This window comes from Myxocyprinus asiaticus, chromosome 6, assembly GCF_019703515.2.
Source record: "Myxocyprinus asiaticus isolate MX2 ecotype Aquarium Trade chromosome 6, UBuf_Myxa_2, whole genome shotgun sequence".
Taxonomy (NCBI): domain Eukaryota; kingdom Metazoa; phylum Chordata; class Actinopteri; order Cypriniformes; family Catostomidae; genus Myxocyprinus; species Myxocyprinus asiaticus.
Window position 1 is genome coordinate 18,724,772 of NC_059349.1, and position 27,929 is coordinate 18,752,700.

General features: G+C 41.1%; 1 protein-coding gene across 1 annotated transcript; it reads right to left on the reverse strand.

Annotated features, from left to right (window-relative positions):
* Positions 1 to 1,264: 1,264 nt before the first annotated feature.
* LOC127442815 (uncharacterized) lies at positions 1,265 to 10,026 on the reverse strand. Its single transcript, XM_051701025.1, has 3 exons — positions 9,924 to 10,026; positions 8,937 to 9,055; positions 1,265 to 2,749 (listed from the first exon to the last, which is right to left on the reverse strand). The coding sequence occupies exons 2-3, from the start codon at positions 9,053 to 9,055 to the stop codon at positions 2,158 to 2,160; spliced, it is 711 nt and encodes a 236-aa protein (XP_051556985.1). The 5' UTR covers positions 9,924 to 10,026; the 3' UTR covers positions 1,265 to 2,157.
* Between the last annotated feature and the right edge of the window lie 17,903 nt (positions 10,027 to 27,929).

Sequence of the window (27,929 nt, forward strand, 5' to 3'; positions counted from 1 at the left end):
AAGTCCATTCTGTAAGAACCCCAGCGATGGGCTGTCAGACTGAATGGCTGCTGGGTCTGAATTACTGAGCATCCACTGGAGTTCTGAAAGGGAGTATCTCTCTGGCATCTGTACAATTAAAGCAGTCCTTGAGGTTAGTAAGAGAAAGGGTAGCAAATGTCTAAAAAGAAGACATAATACATGTTTCAAAGATGATGTTCTATTCTTTCAAGATGTTAAGCATCAGCATCAAGGCATTTAAGATCTATTGGAGAGCTGCTGATGATCACTGCTCCTTTATCCATATACACCAAAGTGCAGCAGTACTGCCTGAAGAATCAGGAGAATTTTTGAGTGAATTTTTGATTTTACCATAAAATCTTACCTCCTCATTGCCAGGTGTGCCATGAGATGTCTCTAGTGGAGAGCTCAAAACCATATGAGACCTGCCACATGATATGATGCCTGCTGTCATGGCCAAGCAGAGCAGAGAGAGAGTTAAGTGAAGTTGGGAAGAGGTCATCTCTGCTGTCTTGTTCAAGCTTGGTTCAAGCCTCTCTGATGCACTGTGCTTCCTTAAGTGTGTCTTGTTGCTTATCAGAACTGTAATTTATACTGGTACCTTCTCTTACAAAGAGTAAAAATTAGTTACGCCCAAAGACGTTACATACAATGTTAATATTAACAGGCTGAACTGGTCCCAGCTAGTGTCTGCTGCTCATGATCTCCAAACAGGGATGTACCTTTTTTTTTTTCCATCTTCAGACTCTCTCATGTCCAATAATTGGTGATTTCCTTCTGTCTAAACAAAAAGTGCATTCACATGAAGCAGGACCCCCAATAAACTGCTATTTAGCCACCATTACATTGATCTGTTGCTAGAGTGACCTCCATGCCAGTTTCTGGGTCATAAATTCACTTGCAAATGGATGTTTCTAGGAAACAGGTCAAAGCATTTGTTTTTTTTCCCCCCGAACAGGTTCTTGTTTTCTACACGTGTCTGCATGCCTTATTGATCTGGGAAGCATATCATAATGAAACAGCGACCATTTCCGGACGGTTTACTACATGAGCTTATTAATTATACCTTTGTTTTCCACTGTGGATTGTCCAGGTGAAATATGGAGATATTTTAAGTTGACAAGTTGATTGAATTTATGCATCATGTTTTAAAAATTAAAAGCTGAACCCACAGTTTTGTTTTGAACCCTCTGACTTGTAAAACACATGTATTCACATTGTCTACATTTTGCAATCAAATGAAAAAATAGTGTTTAGAGCAACATTATTAACATGCTTCATGCTGTCTTTTATTGTTGATATTTCTCTGCCTTTGGCAAGCTTTATAGGTATAATGGAACAATCACACTCACAATTTTAATGCATCTATTATCATCATGTGTATTAGCATACATATTAGTATATATAAAGGGACTACTACATACACTATTTCTACTTATAAGAAAAAAAAATTACTATTATTTTTATTTTTTTTCTCCCCAATTTGGAATGGGCGATTCCCAATTCGCCCTATGTCCTCGTGGTGGCGTAGTGACTCGCCTTAATCTGGGTGGCGGAGGACGAATTTCAGTTGCCTCCACATGTGAGACCGTCAATCCAAGCATTTTATCACGTGGCTTCTTGAGCGCGTTACCACGGAGACATAGCGTGTGTGGAGGCTTCACGCTATTCTCTGTGGCATCCACTCACAACTCACCACGCGCCCCACAGAGAACCACGTTTTTGCGACCACAAGGAGGTTACCTCATGTGACTCTATCCTCCCTAGCAACCGGGCTAATTTGGTTGCTTAGGAGACCTGGCTGGAGTCACTCAGCATGCCCTGGATTCGAACTCTCGACTCCAGGGGTGGTAGTCAGCATCAATATTCGCTGAGCTACCCAGGCCCACTATAAGAACAATTTTACCTGGCCAATTAAAATCTATTATGATTCTGAGTTTGAAATGGTAAAATAATAAGATTATCAATTTAGAAGGTACAGAATACCAGAGTATTTCCCCAACAATACTTCACATTATGCCATATGTTAACATATTCATTAAGCTCTTAGCATCAAAGCCTAGCCAATCATTTTGCCTTTTTTATTATTAGAGTCATACAGACCACGACACCTTATTTTTTCTGCATCTGGCCCCAATGAAAAAATTTTGGAAACCCCTAAGGCAGTGGCATTCCATCAAGACATTGATTGGTCATTGGGTCTTGATCAGCCATGCAATCAACACATCTTTTCGTTCCAGTGGGACAACGATACACAGGAATAAACCCCCCATTCTCATGGATAGTTTGCAGTAGAGCCAACATTTGCTTCCTGGTGCTGTGTTTTAATTCATAATCAAAAATGTCCTGAAACACAAAAGCAACCCAGTTGTGATCTAGATTGTTAAAAACATTTAGATATGGCAAAATGTTGTATTTGTGATCTGGGCGGGTGCATTTTGATCCACATGGTGAGTAAAGAGTGAAGAAAACAGTGCAGGATTTCTCTTTCCTCCATCTTTCAAGCAGATCAGCCATGGGACTGTGTCCTTGTTGGGTCACCAGCAATCGATACTCAGCATGGTCAGTGTATGTTTCTTTAAATAGAGGTCTGGCAGTAATTACCCGTTGCCCCAGATACATTCGTGTATTTCCGTTAAGCCCATTACGAATATCATTGGTATTGTCGCCAAAGTCATGTAGACCCTGCTGACGGCATTGTTCTTGTTGTAAATCAACAGCAAAAGCATATTGATTATTCATGTTGGCCCTGAAAAAAATAAACACAAAAAAGGGTGAATGAGTGAATAGATTTATGGCACATTGTAACATTGTGAAAAGATTTAGCCACTAGAATGTGAATGTGAATCCACACCGGACATATTTTGTTCTGTTAAGACAAGGCTTCTTTAAAATATTGATACTACATTAACAAAGGGTTGAATATGTTAACATTAGTAAACAGTAATATTAGTTAATGCATTATGAACTAACATTAACTAACATTGAACAATTGTATATTTATGAATTAACATTAGCCAAGATTAAGATATGTTATCTAGAGAGTGTTACAATACTATTAATGCAAAGTTGTCAAACTCTACACTATATCTGTCGGGATCCCACGCTCCTCCTACTCTTGCCAGAACGACTCCAGAGGAGGAGCCCATGCAAATTAACCACACCCACTTGTCCAGGAAGGAGAGAGAGAGGAGAATGCTCTTGGGACTGTGCCTGTAATGTGGCCGAGCAGGTCACTTACTAGCCACACATCTGGAAAAAGGACGGCACTCATTGGCAAAGCGAAGACTGCAGATGATCGCAACTAACCATACTAGGTCCTCTACCAAGGATGCAGGTCTCCCAGTCACCATCACCTGGGGTGAGTCGGTACACCACGTTTTCGCCCACGTTAATTCAGGAGCTGAAGGGAATATCATGGATCTGGAAGGAGCCACTGCATGGGGTATCCAGCAAAGATCCATGGAACCTTCCATTCCAACCTTGTCTCTAGCAGGGGAAACCCTTTTCACCATTATTCAAGCTACGGTCCTGGTAAGTCCGGGAGTATCAGGCAATCATGAAGAGAAGATTGTGTTTTTTCTTCTCCGGTCTCCCTGAAACCCTTTGGTCCTGGGCCGGCCGTGGTCGATGAAGCATAATCCACACATTAGCTGGGCTACTAATTTTGTTATTTCTTGGAGCGATTATTGCTCTTTTCATTATCTTGTCTTGTCTCCCGTTTGTTCCTCTGCTTCTCTGTTGCAGGCTGAGACAGTTACTCTGTCAGGGGTGCCGGCAGTATATCATGACCTGGAGTTCAGTCAGTGTCGAGCCATGTCTCTTCCTCTGCACCACCCGTATGACTGCGCCATTGATTTCCTCCAATGCACTTCTCCGCCACGCAGGCTGCTCTACTCTCTGACTGATCTGGAGTGGGAGGCGATGGACAAGTACATTCAGGAGTCGCTTGCAGCCAGCCTCATTCGTCCTTGGGAAGAAGGACGGGTCCTTGAGTCCCTGCATCGACTATCGGGGGCTGATTGAATTTACGGTTGATGTCCTTGGCCTTCAAGTTGTTGCAGGGGGCAACCGTCTTCACAAAGTTGGACTTCCACAATGCCTACCATTTAGTGAGGATGAGGGAGGGGGATGAGTGGAAGACTGCCTTCAATACACCCACCGGGCACTTTGAATATTTGGTCATGCATTCGGACTTACTAATGTCCCTGCCATCTTCCAAACACTCATCAATGACATGCTCCACGAAATGGTCAACTGTTTCATGTTTGTTTCGTGTCTTTTGTTTCCATAAACACATTGGGCTCATCAGGCAAGTGTTGCAGCACCTTTTAGAAAACAGACTTTTTGTTAAGGTGGAGAAGTGCAAATTCCATGCGTAGTCAGTTTCGTTCCTGTGGTACATCGTGTCTTCCGAGGGCGTGCAGCGGATCCAGCTAAGGTGAGGACCATTACCAGTTGGCCCACCCCAGATACCCGCAAGGCCCTGCAGAGGTTTCTGGGGTTTGCCAACTTCTACCGGCGTTTCATTTGAAACTACAGTCAGGTAGCCGCTCCTCTTACGATTCTGACCTCCACCAAAAATTTGCCTAGAACAGCCAAGCTCAAGAGGCTTTTGAGGTGCTCAAATCTCAGTTTTCATCAGCGACACTTTTGATAACCCTAGACCCGGCACATCAATTTGTGGTGGAGGTCGATGCATCAGATGTGGCCGTGGGGGCGGTCCTCTCCCAGCTCTCGCTCTAGGATGGCAGGTGCATCCTTGTGCATTTTATTCGCACCGTCTAACACCTGCGGAACAGAGCGCTGTCAGTAACGGAGAGCTGCTTGCAGTCAAGCTGGCCATTGAGTGGCGCCACTTGGCCGACCATAAAAATCTGGAATACATCAGGACCGCTAAATGCCTGAATTCCAATCAGGCTCACTGGGGGCTCTTCTTCGGTATGTTCAATTTCATCATCATAAACGTCCATTTCATCCAAAAACGTCAAACCTGAGGCACTCTCCCGCATCTATGAGGGTTTTGACTCCCCCAGCTCCCCCAGCTCCCCCGACACCATTGATTCCCCCCAGTGAATTATTGCTACTTGAATTATTGAGGGTGCGGAGGGTGCTTTGGGGAGTGATGGCCCCAGAGGGCATTCCAGTGGGTTTACTCTTTATTCCAAAGCCCTGCAGTGGGGGCACAATTCCAGGGTTGCTTGTCATCCAGGGATGAGGCGGACCCTAGCCGCTTTTCGGCATCGCTTCTTGTGGCCATTGATGGGGCGGGACGTTTAACAGTTTGTTTTGGCCTGTTCAGTCTGTGCTAGATTTAAGACTTCTAGCCGTCCCCTGGCTGGGCTGTTACGACCTCTGCCTGTGGCAATAGGTGACTATGACAGTGGTCGATCAGTTCTCAAGGGCTGCCCACTTTATCTCACTCCTGAATCTCCCTTCAGCACGCGAGACCGCGACCACGGTCGTGTACCACTTCTTCTGGATTCATGGCATTCCTGTGGATGTGGCCTCTGACAGGGGTCCCTAGTTTGTGTCTAGGTTCTTGAGGGAGTTTTGCAGGCAGCTGGGGGCTTCTGTTAGTATTGTTTCTGTTAGGATGCTCCGTTGTGTGGTCGCTCAGAATCCATTTTCCTGGAGCGAATGGCTCTCGTGGGTCAAATACACTTTCAACTCCCAACCGGAATCACTTACAGGTCTCTCCCCGTTCCAGTGCTACCTCGGGTATCAACCTCCATAGTTTCGCGACCAGGAACCCAAGTTGGCGGAACCCAGGACTGCTCCTCCCCTCTATGTTGTTGGCCTGAAGGTTTGGCTGGCTTCCCAAGATATTCCCCTGAGGGTTACTTCCCGAAAATTGGTGCCCAGGTATAAATTGGCTGATCCTCCTTATTGGTATCAGTACCTGGTGGACTGGGAGGTAAACAGTCCGAAGGATAGATGTAGGGTCCTGGCTCGTGATATTCTGGATCGCTCCCTCATTTATGCATCCATCAGCTTCAAGGGTCAGTCCTCACCGGAGTGTCTGCTGATGCCACTTGTGGGGGGAGGTTGGGGGGATTACTGTTGGGATCCCGGGCTAAGCGGCTGGGGTAAGTCTGTCTGTGTTTGCCTGTGTGGGTATGTGTTGCTGTCAGCGCTGCGTGCTTTCGCGGCGCTGTCAATTACATGTGTGTTTGTTTTGGAGCGCTCGGTGACAGCTCACACATGTTGCTGATGATTGATTATTACCGTGGCCGAGTGGCTGTAATTGTTCGCACCTGTGTCTCGTAATGTTTCCCTTATTTAGCTCCTGTCTTTTCATTCAGTCTTTGTCGGATTGTCATGTTTGTTACATGTCTCAGCCTGCCACCGTTTAGTTGGACTAAACTCTGTTCTCTGCGTGTTGGATTCTGTTGGCCAGTTTATTGTGCTAGTGGTTCTAGTACTCTGCCTGCTTCTTGAAATTATCCATACCTCTGTCTGCCAGTATACCATGTCTTCCATCCTGTGTGTATTCCCAGCCAACACTGCGTTTATGAAGATTAACTTTCTCTCTCTCTCTCTCTCTCTCTCTCTCTCTCTCTCTCTCTCTCTCTCTCTCAGCCCAGTGTGTGTGTTTTTGATTGCCTCCTCCAGAACCCGTGGTTCCAGTGGCCTCTGCTCACACCTGTGCTCACCTGAGCCGTATCCGACTCGCTGATGTTTCTCCCATGGAGTTTATCCAGTTATTGGGTCCCAACTCGTGAATCATGACAGCTAAATATATAAGCAAAATTGCTTATAAAAAACTTTAAAATATAGCAGAGCGCTTACAAAACTTGAGCTCTTTTCAGGGACTCCATTGTCAAGTTTATATGTAATAAAGACTGCAATATATCACTATTAATCATTATTGTTATATATTAAATATTTATTAAATATTTTATTGCAATATCTCTTAATAAGCCATAAGCTGACTTTAATATGTTTACTCAAACCTTGATCTGTATGCATGGGCAGCACGCTTCTATTACTCCCATTTCATTTAAACCACAAAGGTCTTTCACACATTAGTGAATTAATAGTAACCTCACTTACTTCTTACACCACCAAAGTACAAACTGTTTATAATGGTGTTGAAATAACCTATAAATACACCTTAGAATACCTCCTTAGAAATCCCATCCAGGCAAATCTTTAACAAGATTTCAGAAGATTTGTGAATAAGTTCTTTTCAGTGTGGTTTATTTAGTGTTAGTGACCACAGATAGTGACTAATGAATTTCAGTGAATCAATGTATATATATATATATATATATATATATTGTATATACAGGTGCATCTCAGTAAATTAAAATGTCGTGGAAAAGTTCATTTATTTCAGTAATTCAACTCAAATTGTGAAACTCATGTATTAAATAAATTCAATGCACACAGACTGAAGTAGTTTAAGTCTTTGGTTCTTTTAATTGTGATGATTTTGGCTCACATTTAACAAAAACCCACCAATTCACTATCTCAACAAATTAGAATACATCATAAGACCAATAAAAAAAACATTTTTAGTGAATTGTTGGCCTTCTGGAAAGTATGTTCATTTACTGTATATGTACTCAATACTTGGTAGGGGCTCCTTTTGCTTTAATTACTGCCTCAATTCGGCGTGGCATGGAGGTGATCAGTTTGTGGCACTGCTGAGGTGGTATGGAAGCCCAGGTTTCTTTGACAGTGGCCTTCAGCTCATCTGCATTTTTTGGTCTCTTGTTTCTCATTTTCCTCTTGACAATACCCCATAGATTCTCTATGGGGTTCAGGTCTGGTGAGTTTGCTGGCCAGTCAAGCACACCAACACCATGGTCATTTAACCAACTTTTGGTGCTTTTGGCAGTGTGGGCAGGTGCCAAATCCTGCTGGAAAATGAAATCAGCATCTTTAAAAAGCTGGTCAGCAGAAGGAAGCATGAAGTACTCCAAAATTTCTTGGTAAATGAGTGCAGTGACTTTGGTTTTCAAAAAACACAATGGACCAACACCAGCAGATGACATTGCACCCCAAATCGTCACAGACTGTGGAAACTTAACACTGGACTTCAAGCAACTTGGGCTATGAGCTTCTCCACCCTTCCTCCAGACTCTAGGACCTTGGTTTCCAAATGAAATACAAAACTTGCTCTCATCTGAAAAGAGGACTTTGGACCACTGGGCAACAGTCCAGTTCTTCTACTCCTTAGCCCAGGTAAGACGCCTCTGACGTTGTCTGTGGTTCAGGAGTGGCTTAACAAGAGGAATATGACAACTGTAGCCAAATTCCTTGACACGTCTGTGTGTGGTGGCTCTTGATGCCTTGACACCAGCCTCGGTCCATTCCTTGTGAAGTTCACCCAAATTCTTGAATCGATTTTTCTTGACAATCCTCATAAGGCTGCAGTTCTCTCGGTTGGTTGTGCATCTTTTTCTTCCACACTTTTTCCTTCCACTCAACTTTCTGTTAACATGCTTGGATACAGCACTCTGTGAACAGCCAGCTTCTTTGGCAATGAATGTTTGTGGCTTACCCTCCTTGTGAAGGGTGTCAGTGATTGTCTTCTGGACAACTGTCAGATCAGCAGTCTTCCCCATGATTGTGTAGCCTAGTGAACCAAACTGAGAGACCATTTTGAAGGCTCAGGAAACCTTTGCAGGTGTTTTGAGTTGATTAGCTGATTGGCATGTCACCATATTCTAATTTTTTGAGATAGTGAATTGGTGGGTTTTTGTTAAATGTGAGCCAAAATCATCACAATTAAAAGAACCAAAGACTTAAACTACTTCAGTCTGTGTGCACTGAATTTATTTAATACACAAGTTTCACAATTTGAGTTGAATTACTGAAATAAATGAACTTTTCCACGACATTCTAATTTATTGAGATGCACCTGTATATATATTGTATTATAATATAATTACTAATATTGTTAGTTTTAAAGCAGTTGAACATACACATTTTTGATATCGTGTATAATGCTTGCCAGCACTCCAGGATCTATGGCATCAACCCTTCTCTGAGTCCAGAAACAGAGAAGACAAAGTAGAAAGGCTCCATTCATGATCATACACATCTGCGAGAAAGAAAGAGAAAAATAAATAAAATTAGAACATTTAGTGAGATGGAAATGCTCAAAATCTATCCTTTTGTTTAGGAGACTGTCCCCAAATAACAGTAGGATGCATTAGATTACACTGACAAAACAATGGAAGGTTATCCCTTTTTACAGTAGGTTGTCATTATTGTGTATCCAAAATATAGATTTAAAAGATTTACATAAAAAATCAAGAGAATTCAAAAAGTGAAAATCATAATTAACAGGCTTCTTGATAATCTTATTATTTAATGTCTTCCCAAATTCAGAACTATACTTATTATATGTAGAGAGCATGCAATTCCAAATTAAATATAAAAATTAAGGTATATTGCATTTGCAAGTTAGTTTTGAGGTCTTTTATAGGGAGTTTGTTTGCTTATTTTATCAGATAGGCAAATGAGGAAAGGTAGGCTGATCAGTAAACTTTATCAGTTTTTTTTTTGTTACAGCAAAAGAGCTTCACATTTTAATTTGAAGTTGAACAAGACTTTGTATGCTTGTTTACCATGAGCATAAGAAAAGTTGCCATTGTAATTTATTTGTATAAGCTTAAAACTTTGCATCATTAACATATCCACAGTACCAATAATCAGACCCTTAACCAATTTTCTAATTGTATTAAATGATGATAAATTATTAACTTTACATCTACTAACTGAGATCACTTTCAAACATTATAACATATTTTGCCAATTGAAACGGATGTTTCAAACAGGAATATAAATATGTCCATTGTAAAATTATGGCCCAACCACATTTTTATCTGGCCCACTCAAAATGGAATCCTTGGCACTGCTAATCCTGTCTTCTTAATAAATGTTTCTTGAATACAAGGAGTTAGTACCTTTATGCCCTTGTGTTGTAAAGTTCAAGGTTGTGTCCTTGTGTTTTCTCTCTGCGTCTCTCTTTCACTTTCAGTTTCCCTGACAATTTAACCTAACTGTCTGTAGGTCACGTGATAGATATTGCGCAACACAAAAGGATCCACACAGTTGTATAGATATAAATAGTAAACAGTATAAATACATAGTACATTAGTTTAGTATAGTACAGTTATACAGGTATAATTATGGACAAGTGAGACCCACTTGTTTGATAAAGAGAGTGTGGATTAGGATACAAATCTTGACACTGAAGACTTTTTCTTTCATTCTCTTAGTTTTGGTAGTCACTGCAGAGGTTTAAAACGGCTGAATTTTGTTATTGCTTATTTCCTTTCTTTGGCATTAACCTTTGGCAAAAGCATTAATAAACAAACAGAAGAGCAACATGACTGTCTGTGTTTGTGTGAGTATATGTTATGGTATGGTTCAGGGGTAGGCAACCCTGGTCCTGGAGTACCACAATCCTGCAGGTTTTATAGGTATCTCTTAGTTGTCAGTTGCTAAATACCTGGAACACATGGTAATTCTAACCAATTAAGCCAATAATTAAATCAATTAATTTATTAAGGGGCTTGGGTAAAACAAAAACCAGAAATGTCTGTGTGGCACTCCAGGACCAGGGTTGCCTAGTTTGTCAATTAATGTGTATGGTATAGTTTGATAATTAATGTTTCTCCTAGATATGGTTGACTTTTTTTTAGAGCTAAAATGTAATAAAATACATGTAAAACAACACAGGTAGACTTATCTTTACATATCATAAGTTTTACCTCCTGTTGATGAACAAAAGATCTGCTTCCTGTTGGAAATACAGTACACTCTAAATTCTAACAAGTTCTGTTTACTTAAAAAAAAAAAAAAATTGGAAACTGATTGCCTCATTTTTGCAAAGTAAACTTAAAGGTGCAATATTTAATATTTTACTGTACTAAAGCATAAAATGATCATAATACCTTATCAGAGATATAGGAAACATGCTAAGTTGAAATACAGGTTCTCCGAAAACAATGCTACAGTCAGTATATTCTACTTTGAAATGTCCGTTCCGGGCCGGAATTTCTGTTTGTGTTCTGGCCTGTGTGATCCCGCCCACTGCCCATATCCCAATAGTATTTTGACACCCCGGGTTGCCAGATTTGAAACAAGTTAGCGGGCAAACACAGTGTGTTGCAGCCATGGCAGCTAGCAATATATCTAGCTAACATTGACAGAGTTATAAAAAATCCACATGAGCTGGTTTATAATTTACAGTGTAAAGCTCATTTCTTGCCATTGTCAGTTTGCTGGTTCCTGTTGCGTGTCTTCAACCTGGCAACCGGCATAAGTCTAGGGAGGAGGGGGCGGGGGAGACAACTCTCTCCAATAGTTTGAATATTTGGACTGCAGTACCCATTTTAAATGTTTGATGTCAATGTTACATATTGCTCCTTTAAAGGTTACACTGAAGTCAATTAATAATCAGATAAAGCTAAAGTGAACATACTCTTCCTGCGTAAATTACCTGTAAGTACGCCTAATGAATATCAAGTTTAATGTGTAATTTTCAGTTAATATACATTTACATTTATTCATTTAGCAGATGCTTTTATCCAAAGCGACTTACAAATGAGGAATACAACAGAAGTGATTCATCCTAAGGAGGCAGTAATAACATAATTGCTGTAATACAAAGTTGCAAATTGCTCAGAGAAGCACAAGTAGAGAGGAAGTTGAGAGACAGTGGTGAAAGAAAGAAGACAGTTATTGTATGATTGTGTCAAGTGTTTGTGAAAGAGATGCACCTTTAGATGTTTTTTGAAGGTGGGAATCAGCTGCTCAGGTTTTTGGCAGGCCATTCCACCAGTGAGAAACAGTTTATATTAATGTCCAGGAGAGTGATTTTGTGCCTCGGTGAGATGGCACCACGAGGCACCGCTCACCCGCTGATCGTAAATTTCTGAAGGGCACATAGACTTGAAGTGACGAGTGTAGATAAGAGGGTGCAGAGTAAGTGGTTGTTCTGTAAGCGAGCATCAGTGCCTTGAACTTAATGTGAGCAATCATTGGCAACAAGTGCAGTTCGATGAAGAGAGGCATGATGTGCAAGACAAATCGTGCCACATTGTTTTGATCAGTTGCAGAGGTTTGACTGTACATGCAGAAAGTCCTGCCAGAATGCATTGCAGTATTCCAGTCTAGATATAACAAGAGCCTGGACAAGAAGTTGTGTAGCATGCTCAGATAGGAAGGGTCTGATCTTCCTTATGTTATACAGTGCAAATCTGTATGATCAAGTTGTTCTTGTGATGTGATCTGTGAAGTTCAACTGATCATCAAACACAACGCCTAGATTTCTGGCTGTCCTGGATGGTGTAATTGCTGATAAGTCTAGTTGAATGGAAAACTTATGATGAACTACTGGGCTCGCTGTAGGAGTTGGAGGTGGTGTCGGACCAACTCTTGAATGTTTAATAATATCGCTTAAGTTGAAGTAGTAAGATTACTGCATTAATTAAAATATAAATAACACTGTTATATCTAGTGCTGCAAATATTTAAAATTATGTTAATCTCAACATGGGTTTAATCATCCATTTTAAGCTATGGTGACTTGAAAAATTATGTGCAATCGGTTTCTTAGTTTTCTTTAAGTTAAGTGAAGATTTTTTGTCAGATTAAAAAAAAAGGCACTCAACAGAAGTTTTACATTTTCAACAGTTTGTTTTTCTATTAAAAGCTGGACAGCTCTTGAATAAACATTGAGGAAATGTGGAGTTTGGGGATGTCTTGTGGGACAACTGTGAGCAGGCCAACATCAATCTGACTGAAGTCTGCATCTGAATCCATCAACTTCTAGTGCTTCACTTAAATTTCTCATTGCTGTTGCTGCCTACATAGGGATGCTCACTTAAAGGATCCTAAAAGATAAAAAAAAAAAAAAAAAAGACAGAGCTTGTTAAACAACTTTCACACAAGAAATCAATGTGTTAGCAAATCTAACACTGCCTGTACTTCTTAAAAAAGTAATGACAGGTACATGGTGGTTTGTGAAACCGTTAATGTTTTAAAATGCATAATGACTTTGATAAACTCAAATTTTTATTGATGCTGGACAATTTTGTAGACCAATACATAATATTAGCTCATACAATGTGACCACCTTTTGATAAAGTAAGAGCAATTCTATCTGAGCATTATAGGCTTCTAGAACAGTTTTTCTAAAAAGACTGAGGTGCTTTCTCAGTGCTCTTCCTTAATGCAGATGCAGCATCTGTCATAGGCGCAGGCTTACTTTAAGAGTAGACACACATATATGCACACATAAGCCCATCTACTTTACATTGTATATAATTTGTTTATGAACATATTTGCAGCTTGACTTAACTTTCATTTTGCATCAGGGAAGGCCATCCAGTACCTATAGCAGGGTAGTTATTGCAGATGCCAAGATGGTGACACTCATTAGAAGGTCAGCAGTGCTCCAGCCAGGATGAAGAAGGAAAATTAGGAGTTGCCCCCAAAAAGTATGACAACATTTCACACTGCAAACTACATTAACAGGCCATTTTTTTCTGACACTTCGATATTTTCCAGCTATTACCACATTTCTCAATTCGGTATATTCTTAAATGACATCTTTTGTGGTTAGGGTTATTTTAGTCCCACTGCTTTTTCCTAATTTCACCACTAGATGGACACACATTTTTTGTTCTTGTTCATCTTAACATCCTGTACCTTCTGTTGTTTTGTTGTTGTCCAACAAGTTTATTTGTTTATGCATGTTTGTTTATAAAATTACATTTGATAATACTTTGAGTAGCCATCAAGACTGTAGTACTCGCACCATTAACACATTTTACCATTTTTAAATCCATTCCGCAGAATTCTGCAGATTTTCCAACAAGAAAATGCTCATTACTTGCCTCACATCCAAAACAGAAATAAAATAACTAGAACAATTAACTGTTCTACAGCTGACATTACAGTTATATTTGCATGTTATGTCAATTTTAATTAGAATTTACTGTTATGTTTGCATGACATAACCTATAGATTCACAACTGAATTATCAATGTGAAACACAACAAAGCTGGCACACTCTTGGTCCCAAATATATTTCAGTTATTAAATGTGTATACATTTTTGGTCAGAAAGTCAGTAATGTCACTAAAACGTCTCAGTTACATACAGTATGTAACCTCAGTTCCCTGAGGGAACGAGACATTGCGTCACTAAGCTGACGCTATGGAGAGTGTCCTTCTGTACGACCAAGTTGAAAACCTTCTACAATAACGCCAATTCTAAAATTGGCTATGGTGTTTAAGCCCAGCCCTTTTATGCGCGAAGCTGTCTGGTATAAAAACGGGTGTGCAAACACCATTCCTCAGAATTTTCTGACTGAGGGACAAGAGCGCATCGCTCGCACCTCATAGAACTCTGAGTCTGTAGTGTGGCCAGTTTACGCAATGTCTCGTTCCCTTCATCTCCGGGAACCGAGGTTACATACACTATATTGCCAAAAGTATTCGCTCACCTGCCTTTAGACGCATATGAACTTAAGTGACATCCCATTCTTAATCCATAGGGTTTAATATGACGTCGGCCCACCCTTTGCAGCTATAACAGCTTCAACTATTCTGGGAAGGCTTTCCACAAGGTTTAGAAGTGTGTTTATGGGAATTTTTGACCATTCTTCCAGAAGCGCATTTGTGAGGTCAGACACTGATGTTGGACGAGAAGGCCTGGCTCGCAGTCTTCGCTCAAATTCATCCCAAAGGTGCTCTATCGGGTTGAGGTCAGGACTCTGTGCAGGCCAGTCAAGTTCTTCCACACCAAACTCGCTCACCCATGTCTTTATGGACCTTGCTTTGTGCACTGGTGTGCAGTCATGTTGGAACAGGAAGGGGCCATCCCCAAACTGTTCCCACAAAGTTGGGAGCATGGAATTGTCCAAAATCTCTTGGTATGCTGAAGCATTCAGAGTTCCTTTCACTGGAACTAAGGGGCCAAGCCCAGCTCCTGAAAAACAACCCCACACCATAATCCCTCCTCCACCAAACTTCACAGTTGGCACAATGCAGTCAGACAAGTACCGTTCTCCTGGCAACCGCCAAACCCAGACTCGTCCATCAGATTGCCAGATGGAGAAGCGTGATTCGTCACTCCAGAGAACGCGTCTCCACTGCTCTAGAGTCCAGTGGCGGCGTGCTTTACACCACTGCATCCGACGCTTTGCATTGCACTTGGTGATGTATGGCTTGGATGCAGCTGCTCGGCCATGGAAACCCATTCCATGAAGCTCTCTACGCACTGTTCTTGAGCTAATCTGAAGGCCACATGAACTTTGGAGGTCTGTAGCGATTGACTCTGCAGAAAGTTGGTGACCTCTGCGCACTATGCGCCTCAGCATCCGCTGACCCTGCTCTGTCGTTTTACGTGGCCTACCACTTCGTGGCTGAGTTGCTGTCATTCCCAATTGCTTCCACTTTGTTATAATACCACTGACAGTTGACTGTGGAATATTTAGTAGTGAGGAAATTTCACGACTGGACTTGTTGCACAGGTGGCATCCTATCACAGTACCACGCTGGAATTCACTGAGCTCCTGAGAGTGGCCCATTCTTTCACAAATGTTTGTAGAAGCAGTCTGCATGCCTAGGTGCTTGATTTTATACACCTGTGGCTATGGAAGTGATTGGAACACCTGAATTCATTTATTTGGATGGGTGAGCGAATACTTTTGGCAATATAGTGTATGTAACCGAGACATTCTCTTATGACTCAGTACACTTGACATTGTGTCACTAAGCTGATGCTATGGGGAACAGAATCCCATCAAGCCGCACTACACGACATAACCTTCCCAGAGAGGAAATATGATGCTGCAGTCTCACGGGACGGCGACCGACATGAATATGCCGCAAATGAATGACCCTCATGGTGGGCCAGGAGGGGAACACTCAGAATGGATATATAAACTATAGTCATATAGTATGAATTAACCCCTTCACGAACCAAGATGGGAAGGAAGTTTATTTGTAATGAAAATGCCTGTGACTTTTGGGAAATACAATGGTCTGAATGCAGGCGTTTGTGTAAAAAAGTCAGGGAGCCCGTACTTAAAAAGAGGGGCATAAGCAAGGACGGATTAAACCCGAGAAGCCCATGGGCCGATACACCGTGGAGGCCCCCCATGATGTGATTAAGTTCACCTTTATGCGCTACAGGACACTTGTCAGATTTGGTTGGATTTTTCAAATAGATGGAAGAAAAGTTTGTAGCAATGTCTGACACGGCCAATTATATGTACATTTTAATTATGAACTGATTCAAAATCATGCGCTATTATTAGGAATGTGCACGGTATTCAAATAGCAAAATCCCTAGTCAGTTATTCTGCACGTGAGTTCTTCAACCTGATCTGAGTCCGATGGTATCCAACAAACCTACAGGTTTTGGGCCAGGTTCGGGTCAGTTTTCACACGTGCGTCTGCACTGTTTTTAACTGGTTTTTCTATGTAAACACACACTGCATTAAGTTTCAAAAAACGTTAATATTTATAAACGCATCTCGAGACCCCTATGTTCTGCTTCACCATTTGTTGCGCTGCATCAAGCTTTTTCAACACTGGTGTCACAAATCAACATTCTGATGAAGTTCAAGTTGCAAAGAGGAATGTGACTGTTACACATTATTCCAGATTGTTAAACTGTTAGCCAATGTTTTTTTCCACATTTTGTTCTGGTGTGCAGACAATAATTACACAAGTTAAATGCTGAATCATTTAAAAACCTATAATCCATAGCGTTCACTGCCTCATGGAAAGTGAACCTGCCCAGGCAGAATTACGCATTTTCCGTTGATTAAGAATAGGACTGCTGTGTTGCAGGCAGTGACAGAGATTATTTTAGTTTAACTTTAATGTGATTTTATCATTAGAAGATCTATGTATTTTGCTATTTCAGCTCATAGCTCACTGTGCACTTTATTCCCTGCTAATCTGAGATTGTGTTTGATGCATCCATGCCATGGTCTTATTGTGTATTCTATATATACTTTATTTTCTATCCAGTTCTTATTTTTATTCTATTTCTATTTCTATTTATTTGTTTTATTATTATCCATGTCTTGTTGCTGTATTGTATTGTTGTGTACTGGAAGCTCCTGTCACCTAGACAAATTCCTTGTATGTGTAAGCATACCTGGCAATAAAGCTGATTCTGATTCTGATTTATTTCCGAGTCCCGACTCCCGACAAATAAAACAATAACCATTTGTGAACTCTCGCGGTTAACCAAATATTACAAAAGTTTACTGTGCACATTCTTAGGGTATTAAGGCATCTTTCGCTTTATCGTTTAACATTAAATGCATGCACGACTTAAACATTTTAAAGTTATCTATACTGTTGCACAAATTCTGTCGCTTATATGAATTTGAACCATCAGCTTTGTATACAGCCAAGGTAAACCGCACCTTATTTTGTGTTTGGAAGTATTTTGTAAATCAGATGCTGTTCTCTGTAGTCCTTCAAATAAACATGCTGCATCTGTGAGACACAGATTCCCTGAGTGTGCACTCGAGTGTCTGTGCTCGCGCTGCTGTAGTCCAGCACGCATTCGGCAAAACAAATGGTATTTCACAGAAGGCTGACATTTACGTGGATTTATAATTGATATCTCAAAATAAATAAATAAATAAATTATTTAGAGCTCGGGGCCCTTTGGGTTTAGAGGCCCCTGGGAAACGGCCCAATTGGCCCGGTGGTTAATCCGTCCTTGGACATAAGTAAATGTTTGGCCAATGAAATAGTAAGCACTCTAGACAGAGATGACTTGCTCTGAGGGAGACATTACGTCTATGTTGTAAAACCTTGCAAATGTGTTTTGAGAAGACCATCCTGCTGCATATGTCTTGTAAGGACACACCGTTAGTCCATGCTCATGAAGAGGCCACGCCTCTAGTTGAGTGTGCTTTAACACCAATTGGGCAATTCGCACCCTGCGACTCGTAAGACAGGGTGATCGCATCAATGATCCAGTGAGAAAGTCTTTGCTTGGAGACAGACATTCCTTTCGTGTGTCCTCCATAGCACACAAAGAGCTGGTCAGACAGTCTGAATTGGCAGGTGCGTTCAACGTATGTGTGTTGCACTCGCAAAGGGCATAACAAATGCAAGGACTGTTCCTCATCCGAATTAAATGGAGGAGGGAAAAAGGCTTTAAGGTGAACCACGTGCTCTCTGACGGGTGTGGTTAGAACCTTAGGCACATAGCCTTTTCTGGGTTTGACAGTGGTTTTTGAAAGACCCAGACCAAACTCCAAACATAAATTGTCAACTGATAGTGCTTGCAAATTTCCGACCCATTTTACTGAGGCCAAAGCCAGCAGTGCCCTGCGAGCACTTTTAGGACCAAAGTTAGGTCCCAAATCGGAACTGTAGCCGGGCGATGGGGATTTATCCGCCCCGCCCCTTAAGGAATTATGATTAAATCATGTTTCCTTATAGAGGTGCCGGCTTCAGGTACGTGATATGCAGATATAGTCGCAACATAAACTTTGAGCATTGACGGAGTGAGCCCTGCGTCCAATCGTTCTTTAAGAAATGTACGGATTTCAGGTATGGGGCAGTTCACTGGATCTTTTCCATGTGAAAAGCACCAATTAGTGAACACATTCCATTTCAGTGCATAAAGGCGTCTCGTGGACGGTGCTCTAGCCTGTAAATTGGTGTTCATAACCAATTGAGCCAATTCTGCCTTGTCCGCTGTGCTCCGTTCAAAGGCCACATGTGTAGGGAGAGGGGTTCAAATCTTTCCATGGCAGGGAGACACTGCCATCGCTGCAGACAGCTCTCATTCGGCTCTCACTCGACCTGCCACTGCCATCGGCAGCTCTCACTCGACCTGCCACGGCTCTCTCTCGACCTGCCACTGCCAACGGCAGCTCTTACTCGGCTATCACTCCTCCTGCCACTGCTGCAGACAGCTCTCACTGGCTCCATCACTGTTTTAAGTGTCTTCCTCATGATCCATCACCGTTACCTGTGCCTCCCTCTCGATCCGTCAGCATCACAGGCAGCTCCAACTCACTCCGTCACCGTTACTTGCGCCTTTCTTGCGATCCGCCACCGTATACACATGTGCATGTACTGTTTCCATGCACTAGGATATTTAAAACATTAATATGCATATACTATTGCCTCTACAATCCTGTCTTTTTCTTTTGCACAAGAAAACTTGATCCAACCTTACAATGTACAGCCTACATCGCTTCAATATATGCAGATGTGCAACTTGCACAACAGTAAAAAGAGATGTAGTTTACTTTTTCACATAGTTCTAGCTCACTGCAAATTGTAAATTGTCTTTATGTATTGTCTGTATTAATTGTATTTCTATGGAGTGTTCTGTTGTTATTTGTACTAATACGTGTTTCTACTGGTCATGTATGTCATATGTTAGGCCTGCTTGCGGTTCAGAAGACACTGTTTTGTTTCATCCCTGCCACACAGGAGAGAAACGATAATAATACTTACAGATTTAAACTAAGGCTGCTGCAGAGTGTGGTAATAAAGTAACGGGGAGACAGTAAAGCCAAACTTATTTACAATAAAACCCTACCATCCAGCGAGAACGCTTTGTGTCAACGGTGTCTGTGTCAGTGTGCATATCTATTCATTTTTAATTACAAAAGATAGACTACATCAGAATTACAATTTTTGTCTGTTTGTGATTGTGGGAGAAAAGTTTTTCAATTTATTCATTGATTGGCACCTTATTTTAATCTTTGTTTACTGTTATTCTGTCCTATTTTATTATTATCATATTTAATTTTCTTGTCAGTAATTGTTTTGTGTAACAATACTTGGCAATATTGTATGTAAACACAATGATGCCAATAAAGTACTTTTATCTAAATTGAATTCAACTGAGAGAGAGAGAGAGAGAGAGAGAGAGAGAGAGAGAGAGAGAGACTGTTCACACACACACACACACACACACACACACACACAAATAAGCAGCATTGACATGTAGCATCATTTATGCTAGTTCAATCAAATAAGACATCTAATAAGATAGGGTCTTATTTGACATTATCATAGTGTGTGTAAACAAAAAGCTTGACACTCCATAAAAATGTGTTATACAAACCCTAAATATTTTGTACATATTAATTTATTCAATGTTGTTAACACTGCTTTTAGCAAAATAACCCTAACTTTACAGCGGGACAGATATAACTATTGGAATGTATTGTATGCTACTGTTCATGTGTTGCATTATTGTAACTTTACAGTCAAGTGTCAATCAAGGCAATCACTGCAAACAACAGTGCTACCCACAATACTAAATAGGACTCAGATTCTGCACTCAAAAAGGTATATTACACACATTACATTTTAATATTAAAATGTACATCAAAATGAATTCATAATCTTAAAAACATTAATGAACAAAATAAGGTGTATTTAAATATTTAAGTTGCCTATATTAAGTTTCTTTCCCCTATTTTGGGTGATTGTCCCTTAAAATGTTTGTTCTGTCAGAGATTATTTAGCAGAGATGGGCCACTTCTATTAAAATGAATGGGAGGAATTGGAACGCTCAACCAAGGAGCTCTGAGTTCCCAACGGTAAACAGATGAAGAAAGGAAGACCCGCCATACAGTTAAAAGAGCCAGTCGCCTTTTAGATACAGACATCAATTTTGCAGTAAATTAAAATCACTCTGCAGTAACAGGTGGAAATTACTAATACAAATTAGATCATAAAAACAATTGTACATATAATAATAATAATAATAATAATAATAATAATAATAATAATAGAAAAAATAAACCATGACCTAAAGAAAGTTTAACACAAATCTCATAAATATTTGTTTCATATAGAGCCTATAGAACAGTGATTCCACTTTTTTTTAGAGTTTGGGCATGATCTTTAAACTTTGCGCTGAGTTAAGATGTGGTTTTCAAACGTCTTAGCGCAATGACCTATTTCTCGTGAAAATAGCAAATAGCAAATTACGCTTTGTGCCCCTTCATTTACATACACTTCACCCACTGTTTGCACGTATACACCCACGATAGCGCAAACACTCCCACCCATGCCCACTTGCGCCTTGCGCCGTCAAGAAAATAGAACCCATAATCATATTAATTACATAATCTTTACAATTATGTTTGTCAATACTAAATAAAGTATTGAGTTTTGCTGTCCTGCCATAAGATGTTCTTTGCTTTTCTTGTTGCTTCTCTTTATAAACTTTAGTGTTTTAACACTCTGCCAGCCAACCCCCTAACCAGGGCCAACCAACCTCAAGTGTACTACATAACTTTAATCATTAATTAACAATGGTCATTAAATATGTTGTGGTATTGCATTCCTTCATCTTTTATCTAAAACTTTAGATTTATTTGCACCAGTGTTATTATAGTTAAAAACGAAAACGAAAACCAACTAAAGCAATTTTCATGAACTGAAATAAAAGTAAAAAAGTAAAATGATTGGAAAACATAAAACTAAACAAAATTACTTTTTCATATCCCCCAAAACTAACAAAAATAAAAATTATCTCAAATAAATGTTTGTTTTAATACACTTGGGTGAATATGATCTGAGTCCGACAGTATCTGACAAACCTACAGGTTTTGGGCAAATTTTGGGTTTTTCAAGTAATTATGATTTCATTTCATTTTTTATCTAAACACACATAACCTAACATTACACCTTTATAGAAAGCTTAGGATGCCTTCTACCTTAAACAAAATAAAAAAATGAAGAAATTCTTAATACTGAGAAGTAGAACTTTCAAAGAGCCTCTTTTCGCAAAATCTCAGAGGAACAATGATTCTCTAGAAAATATCTACAAAGTATTTGAAATAAAATGTCTTATACACTCTTACATCATATATCATTATGTAACATTTACAAAAATTACACCTCAAAGTTCAGTCCTTTTTCTTTAATATTGCTTTTCCCACCTGTGTTCATGAAATGAGCCCTGCCACACATCCCAGTTTAAAATTTAAAGACTTTTCCACAAAAATGAAAATTCTCTTTACTCACCCTCATGCCATACCAGATGATTCATACAACACAAGTCAAAAGGGTCCAAAATTTGAAGCTCCAAAAAGCACACAAAAGCAGCATACAGTAATCCATAAGTGGTTTAATTAATATCTTTAAAAGAAATTAGACCATCTTTTTGGGTGAGAACAGACAAAAATGTAACTCCTTTTTCACTAAAAATCTTGCAATTGCAGTGTACAGGAAAGATCACCAAAGAGACTGCGAATGTCAAGATTTACAGTACAAAAAGGATGCTGCCTTTATGTGCTTTTTGGAGCTTAAAGGTTTTGTACTATGATAACTTGCATTCTATGGACTTACAGAGCTGACAGATTCTTCTAATATCTCTGTTTGTGTTCGGCAGAACAAAGAAAGTCAGACACATCTGGGATGGCATTAGGGTGAGAAAATAATGATTTTATTTTTTATTTTTGGGGGTACACTTTTTTGGTTAACTTCACAAAGATTAGTTTAGTAATGATTTATAATGAAATAAGGAAATTCATATGGATACATTGGGGTTAAAGTTTAAATGTCCTTTGTCACTATACCCATATTTACCCTATGTTTTAAAATTTGCAACATTTACAATCCTAATTAAACACGATAATACAAATAGACAGAGGTAACACAAGACTGCCCTGAGAAATGTGCTTATGTTAGACTTCTTAAATGATACCAGTAAATGCATCTCCATTCCCAGTAGCATTGATGCCAGATAGCGTTGATGGCTCTTCTCACACTCGATCCGTAAATGCCACCGGCAGCTCTCACACTCGATCCACAGGCAGCTCTCACCTAGATCCGTAAATGCCACAGGCAGCTCTCACACTCAATCCGTAAACACCACAGGCAGCTCTCACACTCGATCCGTAAATGCCACAGGCAGCTCTCACCTTGATCCGTAAACGCCACAGGCAGCTCTCACCTAGATCCGTAGGAAGCTCTCACCTAGATCCGTAAATGCCACAGGCAGCTCTCACCTAGATCCGTCAACGCCACAGGCAGCTCTCATCTAGATCTGTCAACACCACAGACAGCTCTCATCTACATCCACAAACGGCACAGGCAGCTCACAGACTCGATCTGTAAATGCCACAGGCATCTCTCACCTAGATCCGTAAATGCCACAGGCAGCTCTCACCTAGATCCATAGGCAGCTCTCACTTAGATCCGTAAATGCCACAGGCAGCTCACACCTAGATCCGTCAATGCCACAGGCAGCTTTCATCTAGATCCATCAACACCACAGACAGCTCTCACCTACATCCACAAACGGCACAGGCAGCTTTCACACTCGATCCATAAATGCCACAGGCATCTCTCACCTAGATCCGTAAACGCCACAGGCAGCTCTCACTTAGATCCGTAGGCAGCTCTCACTTAGATCCGTAAACGCCACAGGCAGCTCACACCTAGATCCATCAATGCCACAGGCAGCTTTCATCTAGATCCATCAACACCACAGACAGCTCTCACCTACATCCACAAACGGCACAGGCAGCTCTCACACTCGATCCGTAAATGCCATAGGCAACTCTCACACTCGATCCATAGGCAACTCTCAGCTTTGACACAGCATAACACTCTGTTGGTAGAAGGCCGGCATTGTCCATGGTGCTTGAGCAGCCAGACAGCGGCGAGTCACCGCGATGCGCATGCACCCAAGGCTTCAGGTGCAATGTGGAATATCACTTGAGTCAGTACTGGAGAGGTCTCATGTGTAACAGACCTAACAATATGACAGCGGATGCTGCCATCATAAAACCCAGCATTCTCTGAAATGACTTCGGTGGTAATGTTTTTCCAGTTTAAACTGAGACAGACACCGAAGAATGGTCTGTACACGCTCGTTCATGAGGTGTGTACTTATGTTCACAGAGTCAAGACAAACTCCTAAAAAAGAAGATTTACTGGCTGTGGAAAAGTTTGCTTTTTGCCCAGTTTACATTAGACCAGATTTTCCATATGGCAAAGCAGCACATCACTGTGTTTGCTCAGTAGTGCCTTTGATTGGCTAGTAAAAACCAATCGCTGAGGTAATTAAAAACACGCACACCATTAATTTTCAATGGGGTAAGCACCGCATCAATACATTTCGTGAACGTGTGCGGAGCCAGAGACTTAAAGAACTTTAAATTGATATGCAGTTCCCTCGAACGTGAATCTAAAAAGCAGCCTGTAACACGGTGCAATTGGTACATGAAGTACGTACACATCCTTCAGATCTATTGATGCAAACCAGTCCTGAGGACGGATGTATGATAAGATACAGTATGTTTCTGAGTTAACATTTTGAATGGGCATGTCGCGAGTGTCTGGGGCAGTCTCTATCGCATTTTTTTGCGAGAGGACCGTGAATCTCTGCGCGCAACACCGGCACATCCTGTGGTCGGACCACAGATTACAAATCACTGGTGAAGCCAAATGTGACCATCCAAAACCACCAGGTTGCTCACTGACTTGCCAGTAGCCTGTGCAGTGACATTTGTGGCTCGCAGTGCTAAGTCCGTAGCGGTGCGGAGCTCTTTAAACATCTCTGGATCGTAGTCTTTCCATTTGCTTGAGGAGCTTAGCTTGGAAAACTTGGAGCACTGCCATCGCATGGAGTGCTGAACCTGCTTGGCCCTCCACTGAGTATGCTTTTCCAGCCAGTGCGGACGTCAGTCGACACGGCTTGGAAAGATGAACGGGGTGTGATTTCCATGCCCTGCTACTCACCGGGCAGAGATGTGCTGCTACCACCTCTTCCACAGGGGGTAGTTGGGTATAACTTTTGTCTTCCCCATGGTCCATATTTGTGAGGAGAGACACTTTTTGCTGTGCGAGTGAGCTGAATAGGGCATGCACCAGGACTTTGTCAGTCCGTTATGAACTTCCAGACTGCAAGAACCATTCATCAAGGCAATATTTTTCAGGTTCCTCTGGACCACTTGAGACTGAGCTCTTCGACCGCCCTTGAAAGGATGTGAAGCATCTCCTTGTCAGTGGCGCGTGCACACTTCTCTCCCTCACTGGGGGAAGGGGCAGCAACATCCTCCAATGAATACTCGCCAGATGCAGCGAGAGACAACATCAACCCCAGCATCAGAACTGCCGAACGTGACCAGGTTGTGCGCTACTGCAGAGAGCCAAAGCTCGTCATGCACGTAGTGTATCAGCATAGATGCAGTATATGTAGATTGAGGGGCTCGCGGGGCATGTGCCAGCACAAGGTCTACCTCAAAATCATCCTGCATGACCTTGCGGCCCCGCCGTGCCTCCTCGTGTGATCCCTCCGGAGTCACAGAAAAGGCAGGTGGGAGGGCACGGGAGACTGAATCATCTCTCAGAACAAGGGCGATTCTCGAGCGAAGAGTCTTGAGACTCATGCCCTCACAGTGAGGGCAGTCTGTCTCTATGAGAGCTGTCTCTGCATGGGCGCAGTCCAGACAGTGAATGCAGCTCTCATGCTGATCTGACAGTGGGATGTGTTCCTCGCATAATGAACACTTATGGAACGACATCTTTATAAAAGACACAAACACGTAAGCAGCTCTTTTAGTTATATATACACTGATCAGCTACAATATTAAAACCACCTGCCTAATATTGTATAGGTCCTCCTTGTGACGCCAAACAGCGCCAACCCGCATCTCAGAATAGCATTCTGAGATGCTATTCTTCTCACCACAATTGAGTGGTTATCTGAGTTCCCGTAGACTTTGTCAGTTCAAACCAGTCTGGACATTCTCTGTTGACCTCTCTCATCAACAAAGCATTTCCATCTGCAGAACTGCAGCTCACTGGATGTTTTTTGTTTTTGGCACCATTCTGAGTAAATTCTAGAGACTGTTGTGTGTGAAAATCCCAGGAGATCAGCAGTTACAGAAATACTCAAACCAGCCCATCTGGCACCAACAATCATGCCATGGTCCAAATCACTGAGATCAAATTTTTCCCCATTCTGATGGTTGATGTGAACATTAACTGAAGCTCCTGACCTGTATCTGAATGATTGTATGCACTGCACTGCTGCCACACAGTTGGCTGATTAGATAATCGCATGGATGATTGTTGGTGCCAGATGGGCTGGTTTGAGTATTTCTGTAACTGCTGATCTCCTGGGGTTTTCACACACAGCAGTCTCTAGAATTTACTCAGAATGGTGCCAAAAAAAAACACCCAGTGAGTGGCAGTTCTGTGGATGGAAACACCTTGTTGATGAGAGAGGTCAACAGAGAATGGCCAGACTAGTTCGAACTGACAAAGTCTACGGTAACTCAGATAACCACTCTGTACAACTGTGGTGAGAAGAATAGCATCTCAGAATGCTATTCTGAGATGTGGGTTGGCGCTGTTTTGGTGACATGAGGGGGACCTACACAATATTAGGCAGGTGGTTTTAATGTTGTGGCTGATCGGTGTATATATATATATATATATATATATATATATACAATATCACAATTGCTTATAAGGATACAAAACACCTGCCGAAGCGCTGTGGGGAATCAGGATGCTGAAGCGGCCCATTCACCAGTGAAACATCAAGCGGTGAGGCGGAGTAAATGTTCACCGGAACACTGCAGGGGAGTGGAGAGCCTTTACGTTGCCGTGAAGATCCCACCCGCTGACTCGTGTATGTCGACAGCAAAGTAGTAGAAGGCTTCTAGATGACAGATTAATCACTGTCTTGAAGGAAGAAAATTCTGAGGATGTTTGCGCGCCCATTTTTATACCAGACAGCTTCAAATCAAATCAAATCAAATCACTTTATTGTCACACAGCCATATACACAAGTGCAATGGTGTGTGAAATTCTTGGGTGCAGTTCCGATCAACATAGCAGTCGTGACAGTGATGAGACATATACCAATTTACAATAACATCAAATTAACACAACACAATTTAAACATCTGTTATACACATAATTACACTCAACTTAAAACATCAAATTAACACAACACAATTTAAACATCTGTTATACACATAATTACACTCAACTTAAAACATCAAATTAACACAGCACAATTTAAGCATCTGTTATACACATAATTACACTCAACTTAAAACATCAAATTAACACAACACAATTTAAACATCTGTTATACACATAATTACACTCAACTTAAAACATCAAATTAACACAGCACAATTTAAGCATCTGTTATACACATAATTACACTCAACAATATACAAATAATAACATACACTGTACAGTATACAATATGCTGTTTTTGTTTTTGTTTGTTTTTTTTGTTTTTTTGTTTTTTACTATATAGATACACATTATTCAATAAAAATTAAAAATTAAAATATATATATATATAAAAAAAAGTATATATATATATATATATATATATAGAATGTACAGTATTGTACTGTATTGACATTCAGGCTGTCGGTTGATAGTCAGTTGTTAAGAGAGACATAATATAATAATAGTAATATAATTTATGACAGTCCGGTGTGAGATAAAAGAGTAATAAAGTGCAGGGCTGATGTATTTTGATCGTGGGAGATCAAAAGTTCAAAAGTCTGATTGCTTGGGGGAAGAAGCTATCATGGAGTCGGCTGGTGCGGGTCCTGATGCTGCGATACCGCCTACCTGATGGTAGCAGTGAGAACAGCCCATGGCTCGGGTGGCTGGAGTCTCTGATGACCCTCCGAGCTTTTTTCACACACCGCCTTGTATATATTTCCTGGAGGGAGGGAAGCTCACCTCCGATGATGTGTTTGGCAGTTCGCACCACCCTTTGCAGTGCTTTGCGGTTGTGGGCGGTGCTATTGCTGTACCAGGCGGAGATACAGCCAGTCAGGATGCTCTCCACAGTGCAGGTGTAGAACCGTGTGAGGATGTGGCGGTTCATTCCAAACTTCCTCAGCCGTCTCAGGAAGAAGAGGCGCTGATGAGCCTTCTTCACAACGACTTC

Coding starts and splice junctions, on each gene's coding strand:
- LOC127442815 (XM_051701025.1), bottom strand. CDS start 9,055: ATGTGTATGATCATGAATGGAGCCTTTCTACTTTGTCTTCTCTGTTTC. Junction 2,750..8,936: donor ATACACGATATCAAAAATGT/GTATGTTCAACT, acceptor TATTTTTTTCAG/GGCCAACATGAATAATCAAT.